Source organism: Palaemon carinicauda, chromosome 28 (assembly GCF_036898095.1).
Source record: "Palaemon carinicauda isolate YSFRI2023 chromosome 28, ASM3689809v2, whole genome shotgun sequence".
Classification (NCBI taxonomy): domain Eukaryota; kingdom Metazoa; phylum Arthropoda; class Malacostraca; order Decapoda; family Palaemonidae; genus Palaemon; species Palaemon carinicauda.
In genome coordinates this window covers 70,503,624-70,525,120 of record NC_090752.1, presented here as the reverse complement: position 1 = coordinate 70,525,120, position 21,497 = coordinate 70,503,624, and the positions used below count along the sequence as shown (strand labels likewise).

Below are 21,497 nucleotides of genomic sequence, written 5' to 3'. Positions count from 1 at the left end.
GCTGGTCTTGGAGGGTCTCTTTCCCTTATGGCGGAGCTGTAGAAGGGTTGTCCAGGTCGTTGATGGCCAGCACCTGCCAGAATGCGTGATTGGATTCCTACTGCTTGGCCTTGGAATATCTTAAGACTCACTGCCTTGGGATGAAAGTCGTCATGCCCGAAATCCTGGTCCTCATCGGCCATCGAGCTCTCGCCCATAGAAGCCTGGGGTTGGTCGTAGTCCTCTTTGTAGCGCCTAGAGGCTTCCCTATATGTCGTGGGAGCCTCTCTCGTCGTCGTTGCCACCAATGCTGAAGAGCTGTGGGCCCTATCCTGAGGCTGGGCCGATGTTCTTCGGAACAGTCTTACAGTGTCCTTACTCTCCCTGGGGGGAGGGAGGAACTCTGTCAACAGGGAAGGCCTTGCATCCTCCCTGCGTTTGACAGATTCTGAAGTATCCGTGAGTGAAGAGATGTGTAGAGGCTCCTCGATTACTCATGAAGAAGTGTGCTGTCCTGGGGTGATGGGAGACAGCTGATAGGATTATGTCAGAAAGATCTCCCTAGGGAATCTCGAACCCCTGCTTGTATGGGAGTGAAGGGTGTTGCTTGAAGGAGTAAGAAGCCTCTGCCTAGTCTTCTTGGTTGGCATCATGGATGTCATCTCTACCTGGGAGAAAGCCTGCTGTAACTCTTCTGCCCTTCCAAGTAGGTTGCGCACCTTAGACTTGATTGGTGACACTACCATCGTAGACTGACGTTCTTCAGATGAGACCAGAACGGAAGACCTGTGCCTTGGGTTGGAAGGAGGGGAGGAGAGCTTCGATGAAACCGCAGTCTCAAATGGGATCCGAGGTGTGCTGGTAGAGGTTGCTGGAAAAAGCTTACCTGCGGGAGACTGCACAGACCCGGTCACTGCCAGATGAACCACCCAAACCAACTAGAACCAAGGCACATCCTTATTGAAGCCCATGGACCGAGGATGAAGGCTCACTAGGATGGAGATCGTTTACAAGAGGTCCGTGGTTTCACCATCTGTTGGGAAAAGAGTGCTCTCATACTTGACTGTATTGGATCCGGGATGCTGTCATACTCTATTTTGTTAGAGCAAGTTGGAGAATGTGGCACTCTAAGAGAATGTTTAATTGGATCTCAATGACAAGCGTTCCTCTGCACTGCTGCAAGGATGCGTGCTGCAGGGTAGTCTTGCGATACTGGGCAATTACTTGCTGTCGGGTGGTTACATACTGCTAGGTGGTTGCAAACAGCTGCCTTGATGTGTGCTACTGCATGCTCACAAGAGGATGTGTGATCACGAGCCGGAACAGGATCCCAAACTGAAATAGAAGACTGAGAAGAGGAGGCGTTGTGGTCGCGAGCAGGTGTGTGATCACGCGCAGAAGGGGGATCACGTTCAGATAGCCGGGAGCATGAAGAAAGGGTCTCACATGTAGTGTAGTTCTGGGGTGAGGAGTCACGTGCTGGAGCGCGATCATAAGCTGGAATCTCGTCGTGCTCTGGAACACATTGACGAGCAGGAACTGGATCACGTGTTGCATGAATACGATGAAAAGGAGGAGACTGCTCACTCGCTGAAACCTGGTTGCGTGCTGGGTCTAGCTCATGAAAAGAACCAGTGCGGGATCTCGAAGACTCTGGATCGCAACGGACGGTCTGGACGATCCTCTTGTCAGCGCTGCAAAATGTGGGTGCCGAGCGCTGATGGATGGCCAAGCGTGCTCCAACGAAGATGGCTAGATCATCTGGACTTCCTGGGGAGAGTGATGAGAACTCCTGGACTGCAAGACAGGAACAGGGCGAGGCAAAGCACAGTCACCCTCCCCCCAAACTCTTTGGGTGCAAGCAACATCATCTGGTGAGCCACGGTCCAAGGTACTAAAAACGGATTGGGTGTAGTCGGCTGCCTTCTTAAAGTCCCACGTGGCGGACACTACTCCGGGGAGGACCTAACCCTCGAACTGGAAAGGTGACCCTCAAGTGCAAAAGGAACATGCCTTGGACTTTGCCCCCTCAGTAGACTGAGTGAACTTGGAAGAAGGGGGACCGCCATCATCAGCGGGCTGGGCAGTAACTGCGGCAAGCGAAGTCTGAGAAGTCAGAGGCTGGGCTGAAGAGACTGCGCTGGGTACAGAAGCTGGGAACTCCTCAGGTACAAAAACTTTCTGCAGCAACTCAAACAGACCTTCCTACAACAGAGGACCAGCGATACCAAGGGAAGGCCAAATCTGTGAAAGATAATCAACAGAGACACTCCCTTGCGAATGGCGGTACCGCTTCGCTAGGGGAAGCATTAACGTACTGTACTTCGAACCTAGGGGTTGTTCAGGGATTAAGGGGTCACCACTCCTGCTAGATCGATTCCCTGGCATGACCAAGCAAGAAGAAACTTTGGGAAGAGATCGAATGGTGAAAGAAGGAAGTCAAGGTTTCTTTGATTTCAAGGAAGACCACGAAGGAGAAGAATTCCTTTTTGACTTCTTCTTTTGCCGCCTGCTAAACTTCTCCCTCCGGAAGGATGACCACTCCCTACAATCCTAACAGATGTCGTCCTGGTTACATGGTCATCCTTGGCAGGCCGGGCACAGTGAAAAGGGGGGTCATCTCGACCAGAGACATGACGGTACCGTATTTGCACCCTTCAAGTCCAGAACAAGTCCGCATAACGACTGGGAAGAAAAACACTCACAACTTGAAGAGAAAAAGAAAGTTAAGTCTAATAATGACCAGTCAGTATGGGTGGTGGAGAGAGACAAAAATTCACTCTCAACCGAGCCAAAAGCAAAAGTGACAAAACAACACAGGTGTGTGTGTGAGCGGGGTAGTTGGAACTACCCCTAAACCCCTGCTAATTAGCAGTAGGGTACTTGCACATCACTAAAAGGCTTATGGCTAGTCTGCTAGCTTCGCCGAAAATATATTCGCTAATAAGGAGCAAAAAGGGTTTGTATTTAGTGATGGAGCAACCTTCTTTTAGAGCATATGCTGGATAACATCCAGGCGTGAAGACGAAGCGATGGGGTAGCTTGATGGAAACTCTCCACGTGTGGTTGTCTGAGTAGATCGGGAAGTGTGGGGAGCTTTCTCGGTGCCTCTGAGAGCAGGTGCAGAAGGTTGAGAAGCCATTCGGCACGCACGGTGCCACAGCGGAGCTATTAGGATCTTCAACAAATCTTGGGATACTCTGACTTTAACTAAGAGCCTCCTTACCAAGCAAAAAGGGGGGGGGGCCGTAGAGATCTATCCTGACCCACGGATGTTGGAAGGTCTCATGCCAGACCATCTGGGGATCACTTTCCTTATTTTCAATTCAGCATCCTCTAAACTTTCAGCAGCACTAGGACATCATCAGCAAAAAATACTATATATCACTTATCATCATAGCTTTATAATAGTCTGGCTTTAGTCCATCTGGCCCAGCCGCTTTACCTTTCTTTAGCCGTTTTTCTAATTTACCTTTATTTCAGGGGCAGGCATGGGTTTAATTAATCCTTCGACATTTAATACAGCATCATAATGCTCCCTTAGGTGTTCAGGTATACTATATTTGTTGACTATTATAATGTCGTCTTCTCTTCTCAAATTATCCTGATATGTTATTTTCCTTAGTAAAATAAATTTTTTAATATACTTACCCGATGATCATATAGCTGCATCCCTGCTGCCCGACAGAAAAAACCTACGGGCGGAATACGCCAGCGATCGCTATACAGGTGGGGGTGTACATCAACAGCGCCATCTGTCAAGTAGGTACTCAAGTACTCGATGTCAACAAAGAACCAATTTTCTCCTCTGTCCCCTGGGTCTCTATTGGGGAGGAAGGGTGGGTCCTTTAATTTATGATCATCGGGTAAGTATATTCAAAAATTTATTTTACTAAGGAAAATAACATTTTTCAATATTAAACTTACCCGATGATCATATAGCTGATTCACACCCAGGGGGGTGGGTAGAGACCAGCATTACATGTTGACATTATTATGAGCTAAGTATTCCGTATTTCATTTTAGCAGTTATTCAAAATAACAAGCATAAAATAAATAAGTACCTGGTAAGGAAGACGACTTGAACAATTACTCTGCCTTTTTAAGTACGTCTTCCTTACTGAGCCTCGCGATCCTCATAGGATGCTGAGCGACTCCTAGGAGCTGAAGTATGAAGGGTTGCAACCCATACTAAAGGTCCTCATCAAAACCTCTAATCTAGGCGCTTCTCAAGAAATGATTTTGACCACCCGCCAAATCAAGTAGGATGCGAAAGGCTTCTTAGCCTTCCGGACAACCCAAAAATATTTCAAGAGAAAGATTAAAAAGGTTCTGGAATTAGGGAATTGTAGTGGTGGAGCCCCCACCACTACTGCACTCGTTGCTACGAATGGTCCCAGAGTGTAGCAGTTCTCGTAAAGAGACTGGACATTCTTAAGATAAAAGACGCGAACACTGATTTGCTTTTCCAATAGGTTGCGTCGAATATACTTTGCAGAGATCTATTTTGTTTAAAGACCACGGAAGTTGTGACAGCTCTAACTTCGTGTGTCCTTACCTTCAGCCAAGCTTGGTCTTCCTCATTCAGAAGGGAATGAGCTTCTCGTATTAACAGTCTGATAAAATAGGATAAAGAATTCTCTGACATAGGCAAAGATGGATTCTTAACTGAACACCATAAAGCTTCAGACGGGCCTCGTAAAGGTTTTTAAAATAGAACTTAAGAGCTCTTACAGGACATAATACTCTTTCTAGTTCATTTCCAACCATACGATAAGTTTGGAATATCGAACGATATTGGTCAAGGCCGAGAAGGCAGCTCGTGTTTGGCTAGAAAACCAAGTTGTAGAACATGTAGCCGTTTCGGATGAGAATCCGATGTTCTTGCTGAAGGCATGAATCTCACTGACTCTTTTAGCTGTGGTTAAGCATATCAGGAAAAGAGTCTTAAAGGTGAGATCTTTCAGGGAGGCTGATTGAAGTGGTTCGAACCTGTCTGACATAAGGAATCTTAGAACCACGTCTAAATTCCAACCAGGTGTAACCAAACGACGCTCCTTCGTGGTCTCAAAAGACTTAAGGAGGTCCTGTAGATCTTTATTGTTGGAAAGATCTAAGCCTCTGTGACGGAAGACTGATGCCAACATGCTTTTGTAACCCTTGATAGTGGGAGCTGAAAGAGATCGTTCTTTCCTCAGATATAAGAGGAAGTCAGCTATTTGAGTTACAGAGGTACTGGTCGAGGATACGGATACTGACTTGCACCAGTTTCGGAAGATTTCCCACTTCGATTGGTAGACTCTAAGGGTGGACGTTCACCTTGCTCTAGCAATCGCTCTGGTTGCCTCCTTCGAAAAGCCTCTAGTTCTCGAGAGTCTTTCGATATTCTGAAGGCAGTCATACGAAGAGCGTGGAGGCCTTGGAGTACCTTCTTTACGCGTGGCAGACGTAGCAGGTCCACCCTTAGGGGAAGTGTTCTGGGAACGTCTACTAGCCATCGAAGTACCTCGGTGAGTTATTCTCTCGCGGGCCAGAGGGAAGCAACTAGCGTCAACTTTGTCCCTTCGTGAGAGGCGAACTTCTGCAGTACCTTGTTGACAATCTAGAACGGAGGGAATGCATATAGATCTAGATGTGACCAATCTAGTAGAAAGGCATCTATATGAACTACTGCTGAGTCCGGGATAGGTGAGCAAAGTATTGGGAGCCTCTTGGTCATCGAGGTTGCGAAGAGATCTATGGTTGGCTGGCCCCAGGTGGCCCAAAGTCTCTTGCATACATCCTTGTGGAGGGTCCAATATGTTGGAATTATTTGTCCCTTCCTACTGAGACAATCTGCTATGACATTCAAGTTGCCTTGGATGAACCTCGTTACTAGTGAAAAGTCTAGACCTGTTGAACAGGAGAGGTCACTTGCGAACTCGTACCATGTCAGAGAGTAGGTCCCTCCTTGCTTGGAGATGTACGTCAAAGCAGGGAGTTGACCGTGTTCACCACCACCACTTTGCCTTGAAGGAGAGACCTGAAGCTTTTCCAGGTCAGACGTACTGCCAGAAGCTTCTTGCAGTTGAAATGCATTGTCCTTTGACTCGAGTTCCATAATCCCGAGCATTCCCTACCGCCTAATGTCGCACCCCAGCCTACGTCCGATGCGTCCGAGAAGAGAACGTGGTTGGGAGTCTGAACAGTCAGGGGAAGACCCTTTCAAAGGTTGATAAAGTCCTTTCACCAAGTCAGACCAGACTTTATCTTTCCGGAAACCGGGATCGAGACCGCTTCTAGCGTCTTGTCCTTTTCCAGTGAAAAGCTAGATGATACAGAAGAGGACGGAGGTGTAGTCTTCCAAGTGACACAAATTGAACCACGGATGACAGTGTCCTAACCAGACTCATCCACAGCCTGACAGGGCAGTGTTCCTTCTTCAGCATCTTCTGGATGGATAGCAGGGCTGGGGGTTGATCGTCTTGTTCAGCAATGTCCTCATCAGAGGGTTCCTCATCCGAAACTGATGAGGAAACGGCAACGGAGTGGGCAACGTCTGACTCGCTGAATCCGGTCGCACTGGTGGATGCGTGACGGAGCCGGACACAAGATCATGGTACTGCTGCACAGTCTGTGAACTGTCAACCATGGGGACGAGAGGAAGTACAGCGTCAACCCGAAACTGTCTAGACTGTCTGGGTTGTGCAGTCAACCCCCTACCGGGTTGCTGAGGTTGCCGCACTGCGTCACAACAAGTCACCTCTGCTGGTTGTTGAACGTCTTCCTAGTGACACACTGAACGTCCACAACCACCTCCGAGAGTCGCTTAACGTCAACGTGCGACTGGCAACCCACACTGGGTCGCACCGGTGGAGGAACCATCTCAACTGGCGGACGTGAGTAGGATACCTCAGCGTCAACAGGGCGTACAACCAACCGGTAGGAAGGTTGTTGGCTAGAAGGTTCTTCTCCGTAAAAAATCCTCTATCAAGGACACAAGTTTGGACTGCATGTCTTGCAACAAAGCCCATTAGGGTCTATGGGAGCAGGTGTGGCAACAGACGGGGTTAGCGACTGAAGCGGAACCATTTACCATCCCTGGAAGCATTGTTATGCTTTAATTAAAGTCCATAGGAGGCTAAGCAGCTTAAGGCTCCTCTCCAAATGACAGAGTCCTCAAAGGAATATCAGAAGGAGGGGGAACAGCACTTTCTCATCTACAGGAACCATGTCCGAGAAAAGCTAGGTTATCTCAGTGAGGGTTTCACTGGTGCATAAGCAGCAGACCAGAAGGCAACGTTATGTAACTGCTAGACAGTCTGTGAACTGTCAAAAACTGAACTGTCAACCACAACAGGTGCGTGAGGACATACAGCACTGGTGCATTAGTAGCAGACCAGAAGGCAACGTCATGTAACTGCTTGACAGTCTGTGAGCTGGCAACAACCAAAGCTGTGTGGGGAAGCCTCAACTCCTGACTGACTAGTCTGCTGCGGGCGAGTGGCGGTAACCACAGTGGGTTGCGGAGGCTGACACACCGTGTCAAAACACGGCAGCTTGTGGTAGCTCACGCACGGCAACGGAGTGCTCCGTGTGTCTGTGGGAGTCAGCATGCGTCTGGCAGGGTCGACTGCGCATGGGTGGAGGAGCTCTCACAACAAGAGTGTGGGAGCAGGCAGCCATGCTGGGCGCACAACCGTGGCAGGCTGTAGGCCAACGGGTGCATCGTCAACCTTCTCCGCAGTCGGAGTGTGGGAGCAGGCAACAACCAAAGCGGAGTGGTGGTGCGTGGTGGGGACTGCCGTGGGTTGCGGAAACTAACGCATCGCGTCAAAACACGGCAGCTTGACTCCACCTTCCCACTGCTGATGCGGTAGCTCACGCATGTTAACAGAGGGAGCCGCACGTCGGCTAACGTTAACATGCGTCTGGCAGGGTCGATTGCGCATCGGAGGTGGAGCTCTCCGCAGCCGGAGAGTGGGAGCAGGCAGCCTCAGCGTGAGCTGGGCGCACAACCGTGGCAGGTTGTTGGCTAACGAGAGCAGTGTAAACCTTCTCCGCACGAAACTCCTGCATAACCGCAGCTAACTGAGTCTGCATAGACTGCAGTAAAGACCACTTAGGGTCTACAAAAAACGGCAACAAACGGAGCTACTGTCCGTTGTGACTGAGGGTCTAAAACAGCTGGTGCGGCAACAGACGGAGTTACTGCCTGATGCGGTACCACCTTGCCTCTCTTGGGAGGTGTGCAGTCGTCGGATGACTGCAGCGAGTCCGAACTGACCCAGTGGCTACACCTAGGCCGTTGGACTTGCGCGGAAGGGACCGACTTGCACTTAAAAAGCTGCAAGATTTGGTCCATGGTTTCTACGAGAAACCTCTTCCGCAGACGAGGAATAAATGGGCTCTCTCGTCTTTGTGTGGGTGGGGCGATCTCACGTCGGCAACGTGTGTAGATACGCCCGAAACCACGGAGGGAAAAACGTCTGTTCGTCGATCAAGGCCTGTGGAACCCATAAGTCGTTCGACATTACTTCTCCCCTGGGCTTGGGAGCTTGTAAGAGGTCCCGGACTAGGTGAACAACTGGCACGAACAGACGAACCCTCGGACGCAACACTGTAACACTTTGCGCATATCACTTTATCACTTTTGATTTTCTGTTTGCACTTATTTCACTGAAATCGAAACTTTAACTGATTTCTACCTGAAACACGCAATCCTATCCTTCATTAAAAGGTAGTAATTGCGAAAACAGTTTACAATGCAACAGAAAAACATAAATAAAGATAAAGAATTCAGTGGCTGGAAAAGAGACTAAACACTAGATCAAATAAACTACGTTTACAATCTCTCACCGCATAAAGCCTGGGAACAAGAATAAAACTCTAGAAACGTTTTACCTTCTTCCCCAACAGCGACTAGGGAGAAGAGTAAAAAAAAAAAAAAAAAAAAAAGTTCCTTTATTTAGAATTTAAACCATTTAAGCTAAGAAAGAATGAACAAAACGCTAGAATCGGTTTACTCTTACTGCAACGTGAAACCGTGATACACTCTCTCTCTATCGTAACGATAGAGCGCATGTTGAACGTTCTGAACGTCAACAACTGCGGAGACTAAAAAACTAAACGTTAGTTCATCTTTGAAAACAGTACGAGACTATCAAAGAAATTCTTTCATAAAACATGTTATTTTCATTAGTAAAATAAAATTTTGAATATACTTACCCGATAATCATGTAGCTGTCAACTCCGTTGCCCGACAGAATTCTACGGGAGGGATACGCCAGCTATCACTATACTAGAAGGGGGTGTACTCACAAGCGCCACCTGTGGCCAGGTACTACAGTACTTGTTGTTGACGCCACCTCACTTTTTCCTCGGTCCACTGGTTCTCTATGGGGAGGAAGGGTGGGTCAATTAAATCATGATTATCGGGTAAGTATATTCAAAAATTTATTTTACTAATGAAAATAACATTTTTCAATATTAAACTTACCCGATAATCATGTAGCTGATTCACACCCAGGGGGGTGGGTGAAAAACCAGTGTACAAGACTAAAGGATAGCTAAGTATCCCGTATTTCATATAATCAGTTATCCACAATAACAATGAAATAATAAGTACCTGGTAAGGAAGTCGACTTGAACCGTTACTCTGCCTTTAATAAGATCGTCTTCCTTACTGAGCGCAGCGTTCCTCTTGGAAGGCTGAATCAACTCAAAGGTGCTAAAGTATACAGGGCTGCAACCCATACTAAAGGACCTCATCACAACCTTTAACCTCGGCGCTTCTCAAGAAAGAATTGACCACCCGCCAAATCAACAAGGATGTGGAAGGCTTCTTAGCCGACCGTACAACCCATAAAAAGTATTCAAGAGAAAGGTTAAAAGGTTATGGGATTATGGGAATGTAGTGGCTGAGCCCTCGCCTACTACTGCATTCGTTGCTACGAATGGTCCCAGGGTGTAGCAGTACTCGTAAAGAGACTGGACATCTTTGAGATAGAATGATGCGAACACTGACTTGCTTCTCCAATAGGTTGCATACATAACACTCTGCAGAGAATGGCTCTGTTTGAAGGCCACTGAAGTAGCCACAGCTCCCACTTCATGTGTCCTTACCTTCAGCAAAGCAAGGTCTTCTTCCTTCAGATGAGAATGTGTTTCTCTAATCAGGAGCCTGAATAGTAAGAAACTGAGTTCTTAGAACTTGGAAAAGAAGGTTTCTTGATAGCACACTATAAGGCTTCTGATTGTCCTTGTAAAGGTTAAGACCTTTTTAGATAGTACCTAAGAGCTCTAACTGGGCAAAGTACTCTCTCCAGTTCATTCCCCACCAAGTTGGACAGGCTTGGGATCTCGAACGACTTAGGCCAAGGACGTGAAGGAAGCTCGTTTAGCAAAAACCGAGCTGCAAGGAACATGTAGCCGTTTCAGATGTGAAAACAATGATCCTGCTGAAGGCGTGGATCTCACTTACTCTTTTAGCTGTTGTCAAGCACACGAGGAAAAGAGTTTTTAATGTGAGGTCCTAAAAAGAGGCTGATTGGAGAGGTTCAAATCTTGATGACATAAGGAACCTTAGGACCACGTCTAGATTCCAGCCTGGAGTGGACAACCGACGTTCCTTTGAGGTCTCAAAAGACCTAGGGAGGTCCTGTAGATCTTTGTTGGTGGAAAGATCCAAGCCTCTGTGGCGGAAAACCGCTGCCAACATACTTGTGTAACCCTTGATCGTAGGAGCTGAAAGGGATCTTACTTTCCTTAGATATAACAGGAAGTCAGCAATCTGGGTTACAGTGGTACTGGTTGAGGAAACTGCATTGGTCTTGTACCAGCTACGGAAGACTTCCCCTTGAGACTGATAGATTCTGAGAGTGGATGTTCTCCTTGCTTTGGCAATCGCTCTGGCTGCCTCCTTCGAAAAGCCCCTAGCTCTTGAGAGTCTTTTGAAAGTCTGAAGGCAGTCAGACGAAGAGCGTGGAGGTTCGGGTGTACCTTCTTTACGTGAGGTAGACGTAGAAGGTTCACTCCTAGAGGAAGAGTCCTGGGAATGTCGACCAGCCATTGCAGTACCTCTAAGAACCATTCTCTCGCGGGCCAGAGCGGAGCCAACCAACGTCAGCCGTGTCCCTTTGCGAGAGGAGAACTTCTGAAGTACCCTGTTGACAATCTTGAACGGCGGGAATGCATACAGGTCGAGATGGAACCAATCCAGCAGAAAAGCATCCACGTGAACTGCTGCTGGGTCTGGAATCGGAGAACAATACAATAGGAGTCTCTAGGTTATCGAGGTAGCGAACAGATCTATGGTTGGCTGACCCCACAGGGCCCAAAGTCTGCTGCAAACATTCTTGTGAAGGGTCCACTCTGTGGGGATGACCTGACCCTTCCGGCTGAGGTGATCTGCCATGACATTCATACCGCCCTGAATGAACCTCGTTACCAGCGTGAGCTTTCGATCTTTAGACCAGATGAGGAGGTCCCTTGCGATCTAGAACAACTTCACGAAAGAGTCCCTCCCTGCTTGAAGGTGTAAGCCAGGGCTGTGGTGTTGTCAGAGTCCACCTCCACCACTTTGTTAAGCTGGAGGGACTTGAAGTTTATCAAGGCCAGAAGAACCGCCAACAACTCCTGCAATTGATGTGAAGTGTCCTTTGCTCCTGATTCCATGTTCTCGATCATTCCTGTCCGTCCAAAGTCGCACCCCAGCCCGTGTCTGATGTGTCCGAGAGGAGACGGCGGTCGGGTTTCTGAACAGCCAAAGGTAGACTTCCTTGAGAAGAAAGCTGTTCTAACACCACGCGAGAGAAGACCTCCTCTCTTCGGAAACAGGAACTGAGACCGTCTCTAGCGTCATGTCCTTTATCCAGTGAGCAGCTAGATGATACTGAAGGGGGGGAGGTGGATTCTCCCTAACACGATGAACAGGGCTAGCGATGAAAGTGTCCCTGTTAGACTCATCCACTACCTGACTGAGCATCGGTTCCTTCTCAGCATGCTCTGGATGCATTCTAGGGCTTGGAAGATCCTTGGGGCCGACGGAAAAGCCCGAAAAGCTCGACTCTGAAGATCCATACCCAGGGAGACAATGGTCTGGGATGGGATGAGCTGAGACTCCTCAAAATTGACCAGGAGGCCCAGTTCCTTGGTCAGATCCATAGTCCATCTGAGAATCTCCAGACAGCGACGACTTGTGGGAGCTCTTAAAAGCCAGTCGTCTGACGGAGCCGGACACAAGATCATGGTACTGCTGCACAGTCTGTGAACTGTCAACCATGGGGAAGCGAGGAAGTACAGTGACAACCCGAAGCTGTCTAGACTGTCTGGGTCGTACAGACAACTCCTTATCGGGTTGCTGAGGTTGCCGCACTGCGTCACAACAAGTCACTTCTGCTGGTTGTTGAACGTCTTCCCAGTGACACACTGACTCCGTAAACAAAAAATCCTTTAACAAGGACTAAGCTTGGACTGTATGTCTTGCAACACAGCTCAAGGTCTATGGGAGCAGGTGTGGTAACAGACGGGGTTAGTGACTGAAGTGGAACCATTACCTTCCCTGGAAGCATGTCATGCTTAAGTAAAAGTCCATAGGAGGCTACGCAGCTAAAGGCTCCTCTCCAAATGACAGAGTCCTCAAGGGAATATCAGAAGGAGGGAGAAAAGCACTTTCTCATCTACAGGGACCATATCCGAGAAAAGTTAAGTTCTCTCAGTGAGGGTTTCAATGGTGCAAAAGCAGCAGACTAGAAGGCAACATTATGAAACTGCTTGACAGTCTAGTGAGTTGGCAACAACCAAAGATGTATGACTGAGAAGCATGCGATAAGGTATGCAGAGCATGTTGTATGCAGAGCATGTTGTATGCAGAGCATGCTGTATGTAGAGCATGTTGTATGCAGAGCATGCTGTATGCAGAGCATGTTGTATGCAGAGCATGCTGAATGCAGAGCATGCTGTATGCAGAGCATGTTGTATGCAGAGCATGCTGTATGCAGAGCATGCTGTATGTAGAGCATGCTGTATGCAGAGCATGCTGAATGCAGAGCATGCTGAATGCAGAGCATGCTGTATGCAGAGCATGTTGTATGCAGAGCATGCTGTATGCAGAGCATGCTGTATGCAGAGCATGCTGTATGTAGAGCATGCTGTAAGGTAAGCAGAGCGTGTTGCATGGCGTTTAACATTTCTCAGAAATTCCATGACCAGTGCTAGAGTGCTTCATGCATGCTTGCATGGGGTTTTAATATCAACATAATATTTACCTTACATTCATAACTCATGATTCATTTTTGTTTTGAAGATATTTTTGCCATATTTTGCGATATTGTTAAAAATATATTGCAAGGAATACATATATATTTTTATATAAGTAAGACAAATAACCTCCATTATCATAATGTTTGTGTAGGCATACATGTATATGATTACAAATGCAAGTTATGAAAGTAATGAGGTGTTATTATTGTCATTTGTTATTCCTCAAGTTGAGGAGAAAGTGGCAGATGCATGCGTTGAGGTGGCTGACTCATAGCATGAGGTTGCTGCCTCAAGAGTTGCGCTTGCTGTAAGGGTTGCGGATGCGCAGTAGCAGGTTCCTGAGGAACGAGTTAAGGTTCCTGAGGTGTGAGCTGTGAGCGATGAGGTAGTGGCTGCGCAGAACACAGTAATTGTCTTGCGAGTTGAGGCTCCTGAGGCGCAAGGCTAAGGTGTCGTGGTTGCCTTGAGGAGGGTTGAGCTCGCTGCAGCGAGAGCTGAGGAGACTGACTCATGGATGGGAGAGGTTGTTGTACCTCAAGAGAGTGTTGCCTCACTGGTGGAACTGCAAGTGGAAGCGGAGGAAGTATGGAATAATCTTCCTGTTCCCATTGCTGAGGTTGCCTTAAGGAAGGCGGAGGGAGCTGCACACCACTGGAAACAGTAAACTCAGAACGTGCTAAGGTATTCTGAGGAGCCTCAACATCGTACGCCTGGCAGGCAGTACTGCGGTCAGGCGGAGCGATCGCAGGAGGAGGTGTAACCTTCTCAGCCTGAAACTCACGCATTAAGACCCCAAGCTGCGACTGCATGGACTGCAGCAAAGTCGTCTTGGGATCAACAGACGATAAGGTCTGTTGTGGCATCGCCTTACCTCTCTTAGTAGGTGTGCAGTCACCTGAGACTGAGGAGAGTCAGAGCTAACCCAATGACTGCATCCGGGTTGTTGAACTCTAACTTCGTACGTCTGGCATAGGTCTGGACTTTACGTTTAAGAGGTCTTGAGACCTGAGACCAGCGTTTTCTCCCCGAAATTTCTTCTGCAGACGAGCAAAATAAGGGCTCAATCGTCTGCGGGTGGGAGTGACGGTCTCTTAAGACACGCCCGCAACCACCGAGGATACTTCTGTGCGCCGATCAAGGCCTGCCGAACCCTTTTGCCCTTCGACATTGCTTCTCCCCTGGGCTTGGGAGCTTGCAAGAGGTCCCGGACTGGGAGGACGACTGGCACGCACAGAAGTACCCTCACGCACAACACTGACACACTTTGCGCTAATCACTTATCACTTTTGATTTTCTGTTTGCACTTATTTCACTGAACTCGAAACTTTAAGTGGTTTGTACCTGAAACACGCAATTCTATCCTTTCTCAAAAGTTAGTAATTGCGAAAACAGAATTACAATGTAACAGAAAAATCTAATGAAAGATAAATAATTCAGTGGCTGGAAAGAGACTAAACACTAGATCAAATAAACTACGTTTAAAATCTCTCACCGCATAAAGCTTGAGAACAAGAATAAAACTCTGGAAACGTTTACCTTCTTCCCCTCAAGAGACTAGGGAGAAGAGAAAAAACGATAACAACGTTACTCGCTTGAACGAAACGTTTATCCTCCTCTTTCTCCCTCCGTCTCCATCTCTCTCTCTCTCTCTTGACTTAGAACCTGAGAGAAGAGCCCAATCATATATATCGTTAAAACATATTATTGTTAAAGGAAAATATTTCCCAAAATGAAAAGTTCCTTTGTAGAATTAAAACCATTAAGTTAAGAAAGAATGAACAAAACGCTAGACACGGTTACTCTTACTGCAACGTGACACCGTGAAAATTCTCTCTCTATCGTAACGATAGAGCACAAGTTGAACGTTCTGAAACGTCAACAACTGCAGAGACAAAACAAAACGTTAGTTCAACTTTGAAAACAGTACGAGACTATCAAAGAAATTCTTTCAAAAACATTAAAATAGCATAATATGTTAACAGGTAAAACCGAAATGACGGGCTCAATGTTAATTAACTTCGGTACAAGAAAAGACCGCCTACCATTAGGAAAGGTCGAATATATAAAAATTAATTTTAATAATTTTATAATAAAAGGAAGTTAATCGAAGAGGCCTATAAAAGGCGGAGAGATATAAAATAAATCTATAACTTTTGTTAAGCAAAATTAAGAAAGAGAGTCTATACTCTCTAAGACACCAACACTTCCGTCTAAGGGAAGGGTCGGCCATTTAAAGGTGAAAGAGAGTTCATACTCTCTTCGTCACCATAATTAAATTAATTCCAAAAGCTAACTAAGCTAATATAGAAGTTTCTAGTATAGCGAATAGCTGCAAATTTTAGAGAAATACTTCACCAAACCGTGAACAATACTCCAAAATCATAAGCGTATCCCAGAACGTCTTGCCGGAAGCACGACAGAGGAAAAAGTGAGGTGGCGTCAACAACAAGTACTGTAGTACCTGGCCACAGGTGGCGCTTGTGAGTACACCCCCTTCTAGTATAGTGATAGCTGGCGTATCCCTCCCGTAGAATTCTGTCGGGCAACGGAGTTGACAGCTACATGATTATCGGGTAAGTTTAATATTGAAAAATTAAAATTAAAAAAGAATTAAATTCTTAAAAGGTTAAATACGATATGACGGGCTCAATGTTAATTAACTTCGGTTCCAAGTAAGGACCGCCTACTATTAGGAAAGGTCGCATATAAACAAACATAAAAATTAATTTTTATAAGTTTATATTAAATGGAAAGTTAATCGAAGAGGCCTATAAAGGCGGAGAGATATAAAATAAATAGATCTATAACTTGTTAAGCAAAATTACCAAAAACCTAAACACACTTCCCTCTAAGGGAAGGGTCGGCCATTTAAAAGTGAAAGAGAGTCCATACTCTCTTCGTCACCAACACTTCCGTCTAAGGGAAGGGTCGGCCATTTAAAAGTGAAAGAGAGTCCATACTCTCTTCGTCACCATAATTAAATCTATCCAAAACGAGTTCAAGTTTTGAAATGAAGATAAAACCCCTGCATAGCGAAAGCTCAAAACTGGAATAGTGTACTTCACCAAATCGTTGTGAAAACAAATCCAGTTAGGGACGGCGTATTTAGTAGGTCTTGCCAGTGGCACGACAGAGGGAAAATTGGTTCTTTGTTGACATCGAGTATTTGAGTACCTACTTGACAGATGGCGCTGTTGATGTACACCCCCACCTGTATAGCGATCGCTGGCGTATTCCGCCCGTAGGTTTTTTCTGTCGGGCAGCAGGGATGCAGCTATATGATCATCGGGTAAGTTTAATATTGAAAAATTCACTCTCCTTCTCATTCCAGATCTGATATCCTATTTTCGTGTGTATTGTAGACCGCTTTCCAAAATTTGACTAATTCTTCTTTAGCCTCTTCATCTGATAATTTATTTCCTCTATCTCCATATACAGTAATTGCATTGCCTCGCTTTTTATTTTGTTGCTATTTCTTAATTTGTTTATATTTTCTCATAGTTTATTTTTATCATCTCTTATCTCCTAGTCTTTTTCTCATATAAAGTTATACTATCTTTCACCAGTATTTGTACTTCTTTCTTCTTATGATTGTATTTTTCTTCTAATTCTGTTTTAAACCTAATATCCTCTTCATTTCTCTTTTTTTCTATCAAGTTCCTTTCTTTCCTTAATCTTTCTCCTTATTTCCTCAGTTACCCAAGGTTGTTCTTTGGTCTTCCCATCATTTGTTACAATTCCCCAAAACGTTTTGGCCAAATGTTCGTTTCATTTCTGCCATTATTATGTTTAGCTCTTCAATGCTTTTTACATCATTGCTAACAAGTTTTCTCTCCATGGATTTCACATATTCGTCTATATCTTTTGTGTCATTGCTATAATATGCAATTTCTTCCCACTTCCCTTTATTGTAGTTATTTTCTCTATTTGTTTTTACTTCCAATTCTACTGTTACTAAGTTATGATCTGCTGTCTTATACTGTTTTATCTTCATCTATTTTCATGCATTTAAAGTTTCTATACCATATTTGCAAGAACAAAATCAATAGCACTATACTGGTCTTGTCTAATCTAAGTGTATAGTCCTGAACACCTTTCATCTCCATTTAATAATGTTAGGCTGTGGTTATTCATCAAATCGAGCACCATCTCCCCATTTCTGTTAACTTGTTGGTGTCCCAGAAATCCCAAATGGCCGTTAAAATCCCCTACCACTAGTAAAGGAGATGTTCTCCTGCCTTTTGCATTAATCTTTCACATTCTGCTTTTAATTCTTGATCTCTTTTTTTTTTTATCTTCTGTATTTCTTGCTGCAAAATATACTAGTATTATCAGAAATATTAAGTTGTATATTTTGCATTTTACCATTATTACATCGGTGTGTTTTGTTTCATTTCCTCTATTTCAGTGATATCGTTATTTTTTTAAATCAACATTAACCCACTACTGTACCCTTTTTATGTTTAAAATCCCTTCTTTTTTTCTATCTTTAACAGGCCTTTACTTAGTTGTATTTTATCTATCTTTTGGTGAGCTTCTATCAAACAAAATATTTCAATTTCATTAGTGTTCATCTCATTTTCTACAATTAATTTCTGTTTGGTTAGTGCTTGAATAAATAACGGGCATATTTTCTTACACCGGCTAACTTTTATGTCTAAATTTATGCATTTTCTACTTAGTTCTGCTTGCATTTGCTTCTTGATAAAAATTGTCATTTCTTACTAGTTCTCTCTCTATGTACTACCCCTGGTCTCCTTTTGCTTTTTCTATCTCAATTCCTCTAGCAACTTCCTTTCTTGCTTCCTTTCCTTAAAAGTGAGGTCAGGTGCTATGAAAACATGTCTCAACTCCTCTTTTGTTGATTTCTTTACATGTTTTCCTGTAGGAATTATTCCCCATTTTTCCCAAATGCTTTTAAGCTTAACTAGCAGGGGCCTAGGTTTTTGTCTTTGTTCCCGTCCCTCTCTTTCTTCTCGTGGTTTGCCTAACCTACCCACTTCTTCAATTTCCACATCGTTCATTCCTAATTCAACTTAATAAAACTTCTACATATATCATAATCATTTTTCAGTTTTTCATTTGTATCATCTTTTGTACTTTCTTTCATGTTGAAAATTACTATATTGTTTTTCTTTTTCTCCTTTTCCCTTATTTCTATCATCTCCGCCGTAACTTCCTCCCTTGTTAACTGACCCGTTCCTATCCTATTATTATCCACTAAGACTCTGATCTCTCTTTTTGTTCTTTAAGGTGTCCTGTAGCCCTATGAAATTATCCCTTAGCTCATCACATTGCTTCTTTAGTTTTTTGTTTTTCACCTTCAAGTTTTTTAAACTCCCCCTACACCTACTACAAAACCCTCGGGCATGTTTGGATTTGCTGATTCTTCTACATTCATTCATATCTAGTTGGGCACAACCTTACCGGTTTTTTGCACCATCCGCAGTTGTTTGGACCAGCCATATTTTCTTCTTCTTCCGATTTGCTTGAATATTCTTCCTGTCCCTTTCCACATTTCACTACCTTTTTTCTCACACTCGCACCCACTGCACCTTTCACTGAATCTCCCTTTGGCACCATGTTCAGTATTTTTTGTGCTTGAGTATGTTATTCTTGAAGCTTTTTTAAATATTAGAGCACACAATCACACATCAGCACACTCACACACACACTGGCTGTTGACATCAACCCATTATCAGTGGTTATGTATTCCTACATTTTAATAATTCTGCTTTTCCAACACAAAATGAAGAACACAATTTCCCAAGTTTGTCCTTCACTCTTCATATTCTTAATAGGAAATACTGTATCTCTGAAATTACTCATTTCTAATAAAAACTAATGTTAGCTTTAAAAAAAAGGTAGAGCCTTTGTATATCAGCAGCCAGTTCCTCTCGTGCGGATTAAAAATGGACATCAACTAACCTAACCTACAAGCCATGTCCTAACCTACTTACCAAACGGGGCTACGCCCCATGCGACCCCCTTACACTGCAGTATTCTAAGTTAGCCGTAATCAAACATACAGGTGGCCGCTATCATACATACACCCCAAAAAGATACTATATGTAGAGACATGCTAGAAATTACCTGTTTTACCACAATAACCATCAAAACTTCACATTTCCTACTAACCTAACCCTGTGAAATATCATTACTCATCGATGGGGTTAAGGGATTCCACCCATTTATCAAATATTATTGAGAGAATCTTAACCCGTGCACCACCACTAGTAAACATAAAATCCTTACATTCCCCAACACAACTGAACGTGCGATTTCTACCATCTGGGACAAACCTACCCCTTACCTAAACTGACCGGTTTTACTTTCACGTAGCACAACATTCGTGCACTAACCGAGTATCCCATACCGCTACTAAATACTCGTTTGGGTTTCATTGTAGTGAAATACATGGCAATGTAACCTAGGAAAAAAACTACTGTTACTTATAGAAAAAATTACGCTCTCTTCAAAAATGACACTCGTTCCCGTCGCAAATTAATAGTTTCAGAAATATATATACATCTATATCCTCCAATAATAAGGGGACCCCCAGTGGGAACTCGGGGTTTTGGGTGGGGAAATCATACTGGGGAATCGATATATAAACGTAAAACAAGCATTTTCTTCTCTATACATTACCTTCTTGAAATTATAATAACCGGAGGAAAATACAAAACAGTATACCTGGATAAACTTTGGAGGCGCCGTTACAAAGATTGCGTCATGAAAAAATACAGTAACCAGTGCTGCCAACGTCCGATGTAGATCAAATGTTATTTTGTGACCTATCATACTACTAGGCTAGGTTAGGTGGGTTTGTTAGGTTCTGTGCCCTTTTTGTACTTTTTATATATTGAGTAAAACTTATATGGAGAAATTATTTAGAATACATATGGAAATATCTATCATTACTATCTTTAGTAATGTCAGCGTGCCGTTGGTAACTCTGTGTACCATACGTCAACGTTGGTAACACTGTGTACTATTGGTAACGATGCTAATGTTATCGTTCGTTCGTAAGAGAAGTGACACCGTGCAACTCAAAGTTATCCGAATTGGTTGATCTGTTTGTTTCCGATTGAAATGAACATCAAATTCGGTTAATTCACGTTATTTACTATAGGAAAACAATTATATATCGTTTCCCCAGTATGTTTTCCCCACCCAAAACCCCGAGTTCCCACTGGGGGTCCCCCATTATCGTAGGATATAGATGTATATATATTTCTGAAACTATTCATTTGCGACGGAAACGAGTGTCATTTTTGAAGAGCGTATTTTATTTTTTCTATAAGAAACGGTAGTTTTTTTCCTAGGTTACATTGCCATGTAATTCACTACAAAAATACCCTAGTTTGAACCTCATAACCTATATTCGGCAGTTAGGAATAAGAGGGGTGAGTGGGGGTTGTTAGGGGAGGGTTATAGGAGCCAGGTAGATTAGCAGGACAGCTCCTGATTTGGTGGTAACTTAGTAAATATCTACAAACTGACCTAGAATACTGCGATTTTACTTACTGACGTTTAAACAGCGTAAGGGTAAAGTTAAAGAGTTCCGCTGTAACCTACTGACAAGTTACGGTACTGTGGATGTTCCACTAGAGCTATGGTAAAACTAAGGCAGTTCTAATAGCTAGACTGAAAAGAACAAGCCTAAATCTAACTATACTAAGTCAAGCATTACTAGCAATTAAACAGTAAACTACCCATTTACCAACTACCCGGTACTAATGCAACCTTACCAGGTCCACTTGATGACTTCAGATTCAAGAACACCTTTAGCTTCCTCAGGGCTCTGTCTCTAACTTTCTTTTCATTGTCTGCAAGACGCTGAGCAAATAATACTTCCTGCATGCTGCCTCGAACGTTTGGTAAAGATGACGTTCCAGAAGACATGACAATGAATTGCCTCGTTTGGAGAAATTGCACGAAAACGCCGACACTATTTACAAGTGGAGTCACACATGCTTACTTCAACTGAAAGGGAACCAGCTCTTCTTCTTCGTCTTTATTTCTCGTTGGAAAATAGACTTGATCTTCATATTTCATTCAATAGTATTCCAGATCCAAACTCTATAGAACAACCAATAAAATCGATAACCTTCTTAAACATAAAAAAGGCGAATTTCCTCTAAAGACTATTGCAATCTATTTTATGCATTATCACCAACGAAAATATTTATTGCACATTGTTTGAAAGTTACACATCAGGTATTTTGCAACTAGTATTGTAGATAGTGGGCTTTGTGTAGTATATACTGTGTATA

The 21,497-nt window shown here is 44.2% G+C and overlaps 2 protein-coding genes across 3 annotated transcripts in view; one reads left to right on the top strand and one right to left on the bottom strand.

The window, feature by feature from the left end:
* LOC137621361 (ribosomal RNA processing protein 1 homolog A-like) overlaps nucleotides 1-21,234 on the bottom strand; it is a 98,003-nt gene extending 76,769 nt beyond the window's left edge. Inside the window, exon 1 of the mRNA XM_068351660.1 lies at nucleotides 20,973-21,234. Within this exon, the coding sequence (XP_068207761.1) occupies nucleotides 20,973-21,126 (154 nt within the window). The 5' untranslated portion in view covers nucleotides 21,127-21,234. The remainder of the gene's footprint in view (nucleotides 1-20,972) is intronic.
* The window catches only part of Hn (phenylalanine-4-hydroxylase), a 331,150-nt gene that overhangs the window by 156,737 nt on the left and 152,916 nt on the right, over nucleotides 1-21,497 (top strand). The gene's annotated exons all lie outside the window — the stretch shown is intronic.